General features: G+C 40.9%; 1 protein-coding gene across 1 annotated transcript in view; it reads right to left on the bottom strand.

Annotated features, from left to right (window-relative positions):
* EEFSEC (eukaryotic elongation factor, selenocysteine-tRNA specific) overlaps positions 1-13,625 on the bottom strand; it is a 114,237-nt gene that overhangs the window by 77,322 nt on the left and 23,290 nt on the right. The window contains exons 2-4 of the mRNA XM_042880362.1: positions 6,839-7,046; positions 3,986-4,082; positions 1,172-1,336 (exon numbers count right to left, since the gene is read on the bottom strand). Of these exons, the coding sequence (XP_042736296.1) occupies positions 1,172-1,336; positions 3,986-4,082; positions 6,839-7,046 (470 nt within the window). The remainder of the gene's footprint in view (positions 1-1,171; positions 1,337-3,985; positions 4,083-6,838; positions 7,047-13,625) is intronic.

Here is a 13,625-nt window from a genome sequence, read left to right as displayed (position 1 = left end):
TGGGGAGCCCAGGACTGGACGCAGTGCTCCAGATGAGGTCTTACCAGGGCAGAGTAGAGGGGGAGGATCACCTCCCTCGACCTGCTGGACACGCTCTTTTTAATGTACCCCAGTAAGCCATTGGCCTTTTTGGCCACAAGGGCACACTGCTGGCTCATGGCCAACCTGTCATCCACCAGGACACCCAGGTCCCTTTCTGCAGAGCTCCCCTCCAGCAGCTCATCCCCCAACCTGTACTGGTGCATGGAATTATTCCTCCCCAGATGCAAGACTCTACACTTGCTTTTGTTAAACCTCATCCGTTTTTTTTCTGCCCAGCTCTCCAGCCTATCCAGGTCTTGCTGAATGGCAACACAGCCTTCAGGCGTGTCAGCCAATCCTCCCAACTTCGTATCATCAGCAAACTTGCTGAGGGTGGCCATTATCCCCTCATCAAGGTCATTGATGAAGATGTTGAACAAGACCGGACCCAGCACAGACCCCTGAGGAACACCGCTGGTTACAGGCCTCCAACCGGACTCTGCACCACCAACAACGACCCTCTGTGCTCTGCCAGTCAGACTCCTTTATCTGCTAACTTAGTCTTTCACTTCTCTAGAAATAAACAACTTACCTGTTGTTACTAAGCCCACTGAAAGACCTCAGCTTTCCACAGGCTCTCTTATAAACCCCAACTACAGAAAGTAGCAGCTCTTCCAGAACATGCTGACATCAGTTAAACTCCCCAGCAAACAAAGAGAATGTGCATCAAGCATTTCAATGCCCTCTTCTTGTCATTGCCTTTACTTGCATACATCTCAGAGAGCGCACCTACTTAGACTCCTTTGCAAGCCTTCTCATTGATGCACAAATACAAGTAACCTCACTTAAACCTTGTTCCATCCTTCAGTACATCTCGTCTTGGTAATATGTTCACTTTGCTTTGCTGAAGTTGAGAATCTAACACACTAATTTAAGACAGCCTTCTTTCTTCTTCATTCAACTATAATAGAGCAGGTGACTTCACTGGCTGTGTTAACTAAAAAAAAAATCTCCAAGTCTCTCACTATTATTAGCTCAGATTATATTTGAGTATCAGAAAAATAATGGAATAATTTCAGATTGGAGAACACTCTCTTCTTTGTTGAGCACCTCTTTCTATTAGGAAAATTGAGGGGAGTGAGAGACTCACCTTCAGGGCAGGAATCTCCACATTGTCACCAAGGCTAACAGAGCCAGAGAGAATAGTCCCTGTCATCACCGTGCCTTGACCCTTGATAGAGAAGCAGTGGTCGACTGCCATAAGGAAGTGTCCCGAGGGGTCTCTCGATGGCAGGTAAGCTTGAGACTTCAGGACCTGAATAAAAGATAAAAGCAGAACCATGCCTGGGTGAAAAGTCATGACAGCCATACAGCAAAAGGAAGGCAAGCGGATGATTGATTGAACAGGCTTGCAGCTTTACTGACTTCAAGCATCTCCCAATAAGCTCAGAACGCACCAATGTCAAATTAATTGTGTGTGCCATAGAGGAGATGCACAATTAGCAGCAGGAACAGTTCGATTTTCTGCCTTAGAAAGATTTGGTGCTGCACTTTTAGCTTGGTTAGCAAAACTGTGCTGGCAACAAAGTTGCTGCCAAACTCAATATAGACACTGCAGCAAAGTAAATCAAAAAAACAACCCTGTACCCTTGTCTTCCCCCTTTCCACCTGTCCCAAAGTACAGGTTCATAGCCTATTTTGCTACTTCAGCTTTTTTGATTTAGTGCAAATTAACCTATGTAAAGATATTAGTGCCCCATCCCTGCCTCCCTCCCAGAAAAATTATTATATTCAGATAAGTTCTCTAAGTCAACTTCTCTTTCAGATTTATGTTAGCACTTCATGAAGGATCAAGACACTAAGAAAAATAGCTAATTTTTTTTTTTTTTTTTTTTACAGAAATTCTCCAAGTTCGGGATTTCTGTTTTGCTGACAAATAACTTTCTTAAAATACATCATCATAGACATCAGACTTTAACAATAAAAGTGCAGTCACATACTAACAATGGTTCAGAGGAGCTGGCTCATCTCTGTCACCAACCACTTTTGATCTCTGCCTCTGTTACAATATTCACATATAAACTTGGTACTGCTTTTAGTGTCTGTTTTTAAGGTCAAAATCTGTAGGTTAAGTCAGAGTCCTAATGGCAGAATAATGGAGAGGGAACCTCATCAATGAGACAAAGGGCAAAACCTTGAAGCTCAATGGCAGGACTCCCATAGCATTTGCCAGCTCTACTAATACCTCCCAATGTTTATTCACAGAAGAGATGACAAGTCTGGAACAAGCTGAACCTCTCATCTACCTCGAACAGCACTCCTAAGCATCCTGCCCTTCACTGTATAAGCAACATGTCAAACAACTTATCATATAATCCATTTTTCTGAAAGCCTCAAGAATTATTCTCACAAAAATTAGAAATTCAGCACTGCTAGAACTAATGATACCTCTGAAGCATCAGCTTACTTTACAGCTTTCTCTTGTTTCACGTGCATTTGATATAGTGCTGGTTACACCATTGAACAGCTTTTCCCAGGCTCTTATCTCATTTGGTTGCCAGACAAATTTTATCTTTTCCAGAAGCGCAAGGCACGCAGTAAACAAGTCACAGCATCACAGAGAAAAATGGCTTCATTCTAAGGACAGGTAGGGCTGCTCTAGAGAACAGGTTCTACACTTACTAATGCCAGAACCCCCACATATCGTCATGTTCCTACAAATGAAACTTGCCACAGGTAATCACTGGTTGTATACCTCAGATGGTTCAAATAGAAACCTCAAATCTTGGTAAGCAGAGCACTAAGCACTCACAATTGCAATCAAAATTGGCAAGCACGTCCCAGAAGAGTTCCTAGCTGCTTTAAATTTGGCAAGCAGTGTTTGTAAACTCATTGGATTTCACTCCTTTGTCCCTCAGCATCCTAATCCAAATATAGATCAGTCATCTCTGCACTTCCTATAGGTCTTTTGGAAGTAAATTAACTATTTGCCAAGTGTTCAAATCGTCACTGATGAGTGCCAAAGAAAAGTCCAGAAGGAAATTAATTATTCTAACTGCAGAGGAGCATTTAAATGGAGTTACGAGGCCACACAGAGAATAATGAGAATTAAAACAAAATGCTGACTGCCTCCTCAGGAGTTCAGTTCTGTCCGTCCTCCACAGTAAGACATGGGTTGTTTAGAATAAAGAATCATACAATTAAACCCTCTATCATAGCACTTGTGTGAAGGAAGGAGACATTCACCAATGCATGATTTCTGAGTGCATGAATTCAAACTTTGTTGTTTTCCTAACTATGGCGTGTAGGAAAAGGCAATGGCAGATAACCAGCTCTAAATTACCAAAAAAGACTGATGGTCATAACCTAGTTGAAGAACAAAAGTTTTGCTTACTCATCCAAGGCTTGCCAAATACTCCAAAAGGAGGGATCCTTCAGGCAGAGAACCTTCCCTTGAGGCAGCCAGCCCTTAAATGAGGCTTAGGGAGAAGGTGGAACTGGTTCCACCCTTTCCACTTGCACAGGTGAATTGTTTTCATCTGTGCTCTCAGGGCTGGCTGTGTTCCTTCCTCAGGTGCTCAATCATTGGTTCACTTCATGACTTAGCAATTCCCATACGTGGTGTAATTCTAAAATAACACCTAGCAATGATTTGGCAGAACTTTAAAGGAATTTTTATTTATTACTCTTTGTAATTCCTGACAAATTTAAAACATTTCACCATGTGTGACAGTGGCTTCTTAAGACAAATATTCAAAGAATTTGAAGTTAGAAAAGTAGATCCACTTTTGGGGCACAGATCTGCAACTCCTCCACTCACTAGAAGGAATCCCTGATGAATTAGGTCCCACCAAACAGACATTAAGGCAGTACTTCTTCAGTCCTAGGTACTAATGCAGTGTCGCTTCAAAAGATTTAAAGATGCTGAAGCACATTTTACAGCATTAAGTTCTTCAGCAGGTACCTCAATTAATTCAGAAACACCAAGTGGATTCTCAGACTCTGGAGCCTCCGGTCCACCAGGCTTTGCTGCAACAGCAACAATAGGACACCCAGAGAACCTGAAAGAGAGAAAGACTTTCACATTAGACCACAGATCTCTCATGTCTGTAAGCCACACTGCGAAGGCAAAGCAACTGTCTCAGAATCTAATTCATTTGTTCTTTCCTCATAGTAAATAATGGACAGTTTTATTTTATTTAATTACTGGAATTTGTGCTAATGAACTTCACCATGAAATCTTTAACTCTGTTCAACATTAGGCACAGATTCAACTTTTGAGTGACACTGAAAGCAAGACATCATTTCTGAAGCAAGGACGTATTACCCAGTTTTATCACAGTGGTTCTAAATTCAGTTTAGCTTACCTGGAGACTCAGTTTTCAACTTTCATTTGAACAGTTACAGTTCTGACTGTACAGTCATAACCTTCCAAACAGGAGCCAAATGCAAGATAGCACAATATCTACCTGAGTGTGCAGACAGTTTGTAAGGTTTGCAGACAGTGGAAAGGTCCAATTCTACTGACATGAAAATTTATAAAAATCTCAAACATGCAAAGCTTCTGAAAAGAGCAGCACAGCTGACCCCACTCCAGCTTTTCTCTTGCAATGAATTCTATTCTTCAAGCCCTTAAAATTCAGCAGCTGCTTTGTTATTTTTTGAAGTCTGCTGATTGAATTTGGGACATTTGCTCCCTATAGAACACAACCTATAGTTCAGACGATCTGATAGCTTGCTTTGCCTACGTTTTGGAAAGAGAAATCAGATTATAAGTCAGGCTATTACTGCATTTTTTCAAAATTCAGGATTAACCATAATGTGGTTAATATACATATATAACAAATATACATATTTGTTAAAGTAATGGAACAATAATCAACAGTAAAAAAAAATAAAAAAAGGCTTGGCTCTGAAAGATGATTCTGATTCAATAGATTCAGACCGAAAGTCGTGAGTGCTGTCAGCCTTGTGATTCCCCTTCACCCCAAATCATAGATTTCATCTCAGAAAGGGAATGAACTGCAGTAAAGAAAAAACACTAAGTTCTGTACGGTGAGCTCCTTTAGTAGCAAAAGAGAATCCAGTATATTTTCTCTGAAGCATCTGGAAACAAAGAGTAAAAAAAAAACGTGCACTGAAAATTTCTGTGATTAACCACTGAGACTTTCAGAACTCTCATTTTCATGGAAATTCTTTAGGACAACTTATTACAATAAATAAAGATTCATGCTGAACCAAATGCCTCACTCCGTTTCCCCTATGCCAGAATAAACTGAAGTAATCATATACTGACATTGGAGGGACTTCCAAATATGATTAGGACCTACTGAAATTGTCAATCCACAACTTGTCAGCGGTGTTTAGACCCTGTTGAACAAAGACACAAGGTAGCAAATGCAGAACTTACAATTAAATAGAAACTCCATTCATAGGAACAGTTTGCATTTACTTACAGTATCACAAGATAAGGTCAAATTTTCAAACTACAACAAGTTACTTTCCTCTGCCTATACTAATAATCAGCAAGTAAACTAGTCCTGGAAAACACCCTATTGACAAGTGTCTGTGGCCTGAGGCAGCTGTCAGACGGTCTCAGCATGCGCCCTGCTGTTCAAAGTAGTTTAGAAATACAAAAACAGTTACACGTGTATTTGGAAGTTTAAAGTTGAGTGGAAAAGAGGCTGTCAAGAAACAAAATGTGCCCGACATACAATGCGGCAGGCACTCTGCAATCAGCCCAGGGTAGCAAAGCTTTCAAAGCATCATAAAGCACATTTATGTGCTTTATTTTCTTGCAAAAAAGGAATGTTAGATATGGGAACAATACACAGGAGCATCCGATTAAAGAGCATTTCTAAGATCCAGAGTTCAAATGAATAATTAAAACATTACAACAGACCAGTTCTCTCCATGTGGAAGCACAGCTGTTATCAACTGATGTACATCCTTGTTTTAAAAGAGAGATGGCAGAAAGGACCTCGCATTTAACGTGTCCCATATTTCAAAAACTCACTTTCCCTTCAGTTCTGACAGTCTGCTCATTTTCAAGACATACCTGTGGGACTCATCTGTACTTCATTCCCTCAATTCTCAAAATCAAAATGTGACCTCCAAGCTATAAACCATCATAATGTTCCCTCACGACCATGGACAAAGTAACCTCTGCTTCTATTTGTATAAACCACTAAATTGTGCAACCACTATAAGAGTTTCTGTTTTATCGTCCCACCTCATAACAGCCACGTTTTCAATTGCAAATCTCCCTGCACTTTGTTCATTATTTTCCTCCATTAATTTATGCACAAAGACTGAAACACCAACCCAGCCAGTCACACTGCATTATAGGAAACTTCAGGAACACTGTCAATCAGATTCTTGTCCATACTGATCTGTCCCAGGTAGAAGCTGTCTTTATTTCCCTACTTAGGGCAATTGCATCCTTCACCCTGGGTTAAGGAAAAGCTCCAACTCTTTCTTTTCATTCGAGCAGAAAAAGAATTCTGGAAAATAACAAAATTTACAAGCTCACAAACTAAGAAAAAGTTCTCCTTCATCCAGCCTTTCTGGCTTTGTTTTATGAAATCTGAATTCAACGCAGTCCTTTAAACCGAAAAGTTTAATCACACTAAGAAATTTCTGTGTACATACTTCCAAATCCAGGGCTGAGTTTAAATTTCTGGTAATCTTTCCTCTCTTCTCATCTACATCTATGCCTCATCTAGCAGGGGCCAGACAGATGAATTCAGAAAAATGCCGAAAGTGAGATGTGGTTAAAGTATTTATGTTACAACTGTTAATGTTACTGTTAACTTACTTTGTATTTTCCAAGGTCTTCTGCATTTTCTTGGTCATCTTCTCAATGGCACTTTGTCTCTTGGCCTCTGGAAGGAGATCTATTTTGTTCAGAACTACCACCATCTTCTGGCAGGCGATCTGCCCGATCACCAAGCACTCCGCTGACTGCGTCTGCATCCCCTTCGTCACGTCGATGACGAGCATCATCAGATCGATAATCTGGGCACCTGGACAAGAACTCACAGTCAGAACTGCGGCAGCACAAAGAGGCTTGTGACCATTTTCTCAAGTAGCTTCCATAACAACTGTCTGGATATGTACGTGTGCCCAGAATTATGAACAAAGTACAAATTAATGCAAGCATTGAATGCCTGGCTGTGTTTGAAAATAGGACTTGAGGAACGTAAGCCCTTATATACCCCTATCAGATTATAAAAATATTCTAGCCTATGATTGTTTACATGTTCCCACCCATTAGCAGTGGAAGGACACTACCACTGCATTTAAAAATAAGGGTCTGATTTACTACAAATCAAAGGAAATCCATAAAAGCTTTCAATATGAAGAAGAGCTGATTTAAACCCTTCAGTACATCAGCATTCACTTCCAGTTCATTTCTACATCAGTGAAAAGCATATTTCATATCACAGCCATAAACAGAACAGATTCTTAGATCTGCTTTACCTGAAAAAACTCCTAAATTTCAGGCTACTGTTACCAGTTGTGCTCATGGATTGTTTTTTAAATATTGTTTTCATGAGCTCTTTAACCTTTGACTGAAGCAACTCGAATTTCACGAATTTAACTTGACTTTCAAGGAGCTTTTGGTGAGCGTTGGGCCTTCCACTAATAGCATTCAGGAACTGCCTCACTCCAGGGAACTCAAATACTCTGAATAACCAAAATTAAGCTGCAACAAATTCAATGTAACAAAGTTTAAGTACGAAGCAGAAAAAGAAACATAAAGCTGAACTATCAGGAAGTTACGTTAGACAAAAAACACCCAACACATTAAGAAATGTAGTAGAAGAAATCATGTAAAACTGCAGCATTTGGAACATAAGTGCTTTTAATATTTGTCTCAAGCTTTTGATCAGAAGAACATGAAATCGATGCGACGGTTCCTTGTTCTTTTGCCCTCTCCAACCCACTTTATTTTTTTCCCAGTCTTTATAATGGCAGTCACAACAGCTAGCCTTGTTTCTAGTTCCCATGAACTCTTGGGATAGGAAATCATTCTGAGGCTGAAGTGCATGGGTGAACGAGTGGGTGGGAACGACGACAAGAAAAAAGTTATGGTTACAAATGACTATTTTCAACCTACCAAAGCTTTCATCTTGGAATAATGAATGCTAAATGTAAATAATGGATGCCTCAAAGGGCTGGCTGGCTTACGATGACATCTGCAAAGCTCCTGCACAACTTTTCAGCAGCCATTTCAAAAAACACTCCAAGACAAACTGAAGATAAAGTTTATCTCTTCGAAAGTATTTTTATTTTCATTGTTTCAAGAATGCTATTAATTTAGAACTCGCTTAAATTATAACAGCTCTCACCAGGGCTGCACGAAAAGGCTGGGATGTTCCACGCCAGGCTGAAGCACAGAGCTGGAGAACAGCAAACAAGGGGAACCAACAGCATGAAAATTGTTCAAGTGGAACAAAACACCAAACAATCAGCATGCACGCACTGCTGTGAGTGTATCCAGCAGGGGTTGGGCTTTTTGTATGTAAAACTTAATGCCCATGTTCTGTATTAAACTACTCCGCATGGTAATTCTTCCTGCACAGATGACACCTTTAAAAATGAAAGGGAATTAGTAACTAAAATCAAACCATGAAGTTAAATAACATTAATACCATAAAAAGACGGCTCATTCGTTCAGTGAAATAACAACATTGCAGCTTAAGTTTTAGCTAAGCCTTATGACTGGTAGGGCACAGCACTCCGTGCTCTGTACTGAAGTCAAAGCAACCAGATCTGATTCTGGTCCTGCAAAGGGAGGCTCGTGTGATGCATTATGTATGGTGCAATATCTCTTCCTTCCAACAGGAGACAAAATCTGCACTGAAGCTGTTACATGCAGTTTCAGTACAAGGGCCCCTTTATCTTGAAACACTAAATTAACTGCTTTGAACACATTTGTTACAAAGCAAATACTTGTAATTGCTGTATTTATGAATCTATTAGTAACACTTGAAAAGAGCGACAAAACTCATCAGCCCTGTTGCTAGAGGGTCAAGAATGTCTACCTTGGGGCATTTCACAGCAAAGAAAAGATGAACACAGGAAAAATAACTGTACAGCCCATGGAAAAACTCCAAAACCACCAGAAAATGCATCAAAACACTGCGTGAAAGCATAAAACAGCCAAGGAAACAGCAACACACTCAAACTAGCAAGTATACGGCTTAGCACAGCTATTGTGAGTTTTGTTTTAGTCTATAACCCATTTCCTTAGTTGCCCTTCATCCATGCATAATAGTTCATTAAACACTTAAAAGTGAAGTAACCCAGGGAGATCAAAACAAAGTATATGGGGATTCGTGGGGCAAAGTCCCTAATGGTGAACGTTAACCAATCACTGAAAGGAAGGTGACTAAACCACAGCCTCAGCACGCATATAACCCCTCCAGAGCATCAAACATCTCATTTTCCTTTAGTATGTAAATAATCTTAGGAGATGCCTACAGTGTGTTTTATTTAAATTGCAAATACGAAGTTCTCTTTCAGACTATTAAATCAACTTAACACCATGTTGGATTTTGGGCAACAAAAGGAACAGTGCTCCTGAAGAATATTTCTACAGCAGTATTTCTACAGCAGAAGATTGAACTAAGAAAAGCTACAGTAAGAATGGATTATATAAATGTGTTGTGCATACAATCTGACTTGGAACGGTCTTTTAACTGAAGCTTAAAAATATTACAGCCATACCAAGTAGAGGCTCCACAACCAAGAAGAACAAAACAAGGTGATGATATCACACCATAAACCTGCACTATCTGACCACAGAAGGCCTGCCATGGGCCCTCTGTGTCAAACGGAACAAAAGGAAGTGAAGCACATTTTCTCTCAAAGCAGAACAGAGTATCATCCTACACTGTCACGATGAGGAACAGTCAATGCTTTCATCCTACGCCCTCAAAGCAGGCAAGCAGGACTGGAAATCAACCTGAATGAAGGAGAGACACATGCAAAGGATGAGTCTGCATACAAGGAATCACAGCAGTAAGAAAAACTTCATTGCACTGAAGTAGGTGACATAGAATCTACAATTCAGCTGAATTAAGATATTCAAATGACCTCTCTATAGGGAAAAAAAACCAGACACGTGTTTCATCTGTGAAAGTGGTGTTGAAGAGCATTAAGGAAGACAGTTCTCATGAAGTATGATTTCTCACTCAGTTTGAAAACCATCCACCATCAGGGTATCCTTCTTGTGATGACAGCACTCGGCTACAGCCCTGCAAGAAGGAAGTGAAACAAACTAGTTGTCACCAGAAAACACAAGGGAGAAGGAAAGATGGGAATTATATTGCACAATAAGAAGCTAAACCACAGTGGAAAAACAAAGTAAAGAAGTAGATGGTCTGCTGAGTGAAGGAAAACAAACACAAAGATAACACAAACAGAGGGAGTTTGGGTGACAGCCAGATATGGGGACAAGCAATAAGGCTGGCAGCACTGCATCATAGAACAGCCTGCAAGAGCTGTACCAGCTGGACTCGGGGGCACCAGCACTCATCTATACCACAACACTGACAAGAATCACACAACTAAGAGGTTAACAAAATATTTTCAGAGAAGAGAAAGAAAATGACTACCCTAGCTTTGAATGCTCAAGTCCAATCCACTCTGGCTTCTGAATTTGGGGGAATATCTGACAGCGATCATCATCAAGGAAGCAACTCCTTACTGCCACTGCTTGCACATCAAATAGGATCCGTGCTGCCAGCAGGACCACAGGCAAGCCCCCACATCAGGCTGCGTTCCTGTCTGGCACAGTGGGCTCCTGAGTAGGCTTTCACAATGTGAATGCCTTATTGTTTCAGAAAGCCAAAACCAAAAAGTATTAAAACCAGATCTGTCATACCGTATTCACAGGGAAACATCACAGGAGTACCCAATCCATAGACTGTACTTTTTATAAACTGCAAAGCATTGTAATTGCTGTGTTTATTTTGGCACAGAATATCACATCTGACACGGCAAATCCCTTTCAGCCTCTGTCATAGAAGCTGTAGCAACTCTGCAAGTTCAGGAACTCAAAAACCTTCCTGTTAGTGCAACCTGCTGCACACACCTGTATGTTACCTGTATATTTGAGCTCCAGTATTGAGCTGCATGGAGATGGAGCCCTACAGCACATTCCCAACAAATTAACAAAGGCATTTTTAAGCCTAAGTGATGGGGAGGGAGGGGAATAAATAAATACAACACTGTCAATTACCTCCTCTATATGTGCACACTACACCCACGTTTGTTATAAACTGCAAGCACTAAATTAACTGGCAATTTCAGTATCGCTGAAAAAGAAAAAACTTGAAGACATCTAGGACAGTTTGAATGGTTTTTCCTCAACAAATGCAGATTAAGAATATTATTTAAAACCACTACTACTTCAGCAAGCAGAAGCTCAGTACTACATTAGATTCCCCATCATCTATCCCTACAAAGCCAAATGGACTGCAGTCAGACCCAGGCAGTGCAGAGCAGGACAGAAGGGGTCCCAGTGTGAGCCAGCACAGGGTCCCATGTGCACATGGGCACCAAACCTGAGCACAGCTGACTCGGGGCTTCTTTAAGCTACTGCATCCTTCTCCATTTGTCGTCATCTCTGTAGCTGACTTTGCAGCAGCAGTCCAACTCCTGTTTGCAGACACCAAAAGGAAGCAGAAAGCGGAATTTGAAATGTAAAAATAAAATAATTGTGGGCCACGGGCTATAATTTGATTTCATGCTTTACAAGGAAATGAAAGAGGACTTCCTTTTTTTTTTTTTCCCCTAATATGTTTTTACAATGTTAGGATTTCCTCTAGTGCTGAAGAGAAAATCGGATTGTAGAAAATGTGCTGTTCTCAAGTATCATTGCTACTCAGGGGCAAAGCTCTGTTCTAATGTGCACTTCCCATTCTGGGGAAGAGGAAATTCTTCAATTAATAAACCGGGTGGACTGAGGCGAGTTTTTAAGGTTTAATCAATTTCATCTGCACAGAGGATAAAAACAGCAACTATTCTAACCATTTTTGCCTCCCCTATTCCCCTTAAAAAAGTAAAAAAGATCTATGTTTTATTTTAAATTCTTTGAGGTTAGTATCTCCTGTCTCAGGAAATACTGTCTATATCATGCAGCCAGTATGAAACTTCCCCTTTCCCAGCCTCCCCCCCCCCTTCTTGTAAGGAATCTATTTCAGAAAGGACTACATTCTCCCCTGCTTTCATACACAGTGACACCTCGGGAGACGCCACGAGTTGGGCTAGGTGGCGTGGGGGGAGGCACTGAGCTGAATAAGGGAGATGTTTTGCAGGATATGAAATCTTCCAAACTTTAAGAGGAAAAGAAGGGGCAGGGAGAGATGTACACACAACCACAGCGCGTGAATTACACATGAAGTGATCCTCTGCAAAGCAATGCAAATCGAGGATCAAAACTGATACACCAACTTGCATTAGGAACCGCTTTGAAAAGAACAGGAACTCGTGGAGCTCGAGCATCCCACCACCCTTACCCAGGCACGCTGTTCCTGAGGGCTTCAGCAGCTGGAAACACAAACAGACTGCACGGCTTCTATCTCTGGTTAGCTTGGCGCATCTCCGATAGCAGGGGTCAGACCAGCAACCCACAGCCTGCTTTCTGAATACACAGTAAAGCTTAAAATTATACGCATATTTCATTTTATTTTTTTTTCCTAACAATAAAGAAACCGCTGGTTGCACAAATTCCCCTTAAATGAAAACCAGGCACCAAGCTCCTTCCTAAACCGAGAGTTACAAAGAGAAAGCAGGATGGCTACGCGCTCCTAGGAACAACTTTTCTGATACGCCAAATAACCTTTTGGTTATTTACTTGTAGTCTCAAGTTCAACTCAAATATAAATAGTAAGTGAGGGAAAGAGAACTGCTAATGAGGAATAGAAGGATTCTCTTGGAGAAAAAAACATCACACAAGAATATACTTTATATTTCATCTGCCAAATAAACCAGAGTGCAACACTGCCCTGAAGACATTAAAGGACCTGTGGGCCTTTACCTTTCCTTTTGTCTAACATGTCAGAGACAAGTCTCCGTTCTTCACAGGGACAAATAACATAATTAGAATACATCAGTAAGCTCAGTTGTCCATGCGGAGGAAGCACAAAAGCGATAATGTCTCCATGAAGGTTCTGATGAGAAACACTGAGGAACGTCATCTAATAATTAACGATATATGCAGATCCTGCTGCTGCAGTAGTGTCCATATGAGTAAGCTTAAACAGATTACTTTTGCTGCAAAAATAAACCTGAAAGACCACCCCCAAAAGGTCATCTAAAGACCTTTAGCAAGACTTCACAGAGAAAGTAAGGAGCCCCACATTGCTGTCAGCCTCTTTGGAGAAGGGGTGGATGCTGGGCTGCCCATGGAGCCATGGATCACACTTCCCAAGACCACACAAATTCAACTGACAACAGGCAAGTGCAGGAGGGCTGGGCATGGAATCAAGGTGCTCAGAAAGGGAACTGAGAATACAGATACACCCACTGATCGTGCGACACAGGCAGAAATCCAGCATGGGGTTGTTGACATCTACGTATTACTTTCAAGG

The sequence above is a fragment of the Lagopus leucura genome, unplaced genomic scaffold (genome assembly GCF_019238085.1).
Source record: "Lagopus leucura isolate 7727_CA_CO unplaced genomic scaffold, USGS_WTPT01 Super-Scaffold_100026, whole genome shotgun sequence".
NCBI classification, from domain to species: domain Eukaryota; kingdom Metazoa; phylum Chordata; class Aves; order Galliformes; family Phasianidae; genus Lagopus; species Lagopus leucura.
The sequence above is the reverse complement of the archived record's forward strand: the minus strand, read 5'-3'. Positions and strand labels throughout refer to the sequence as shown.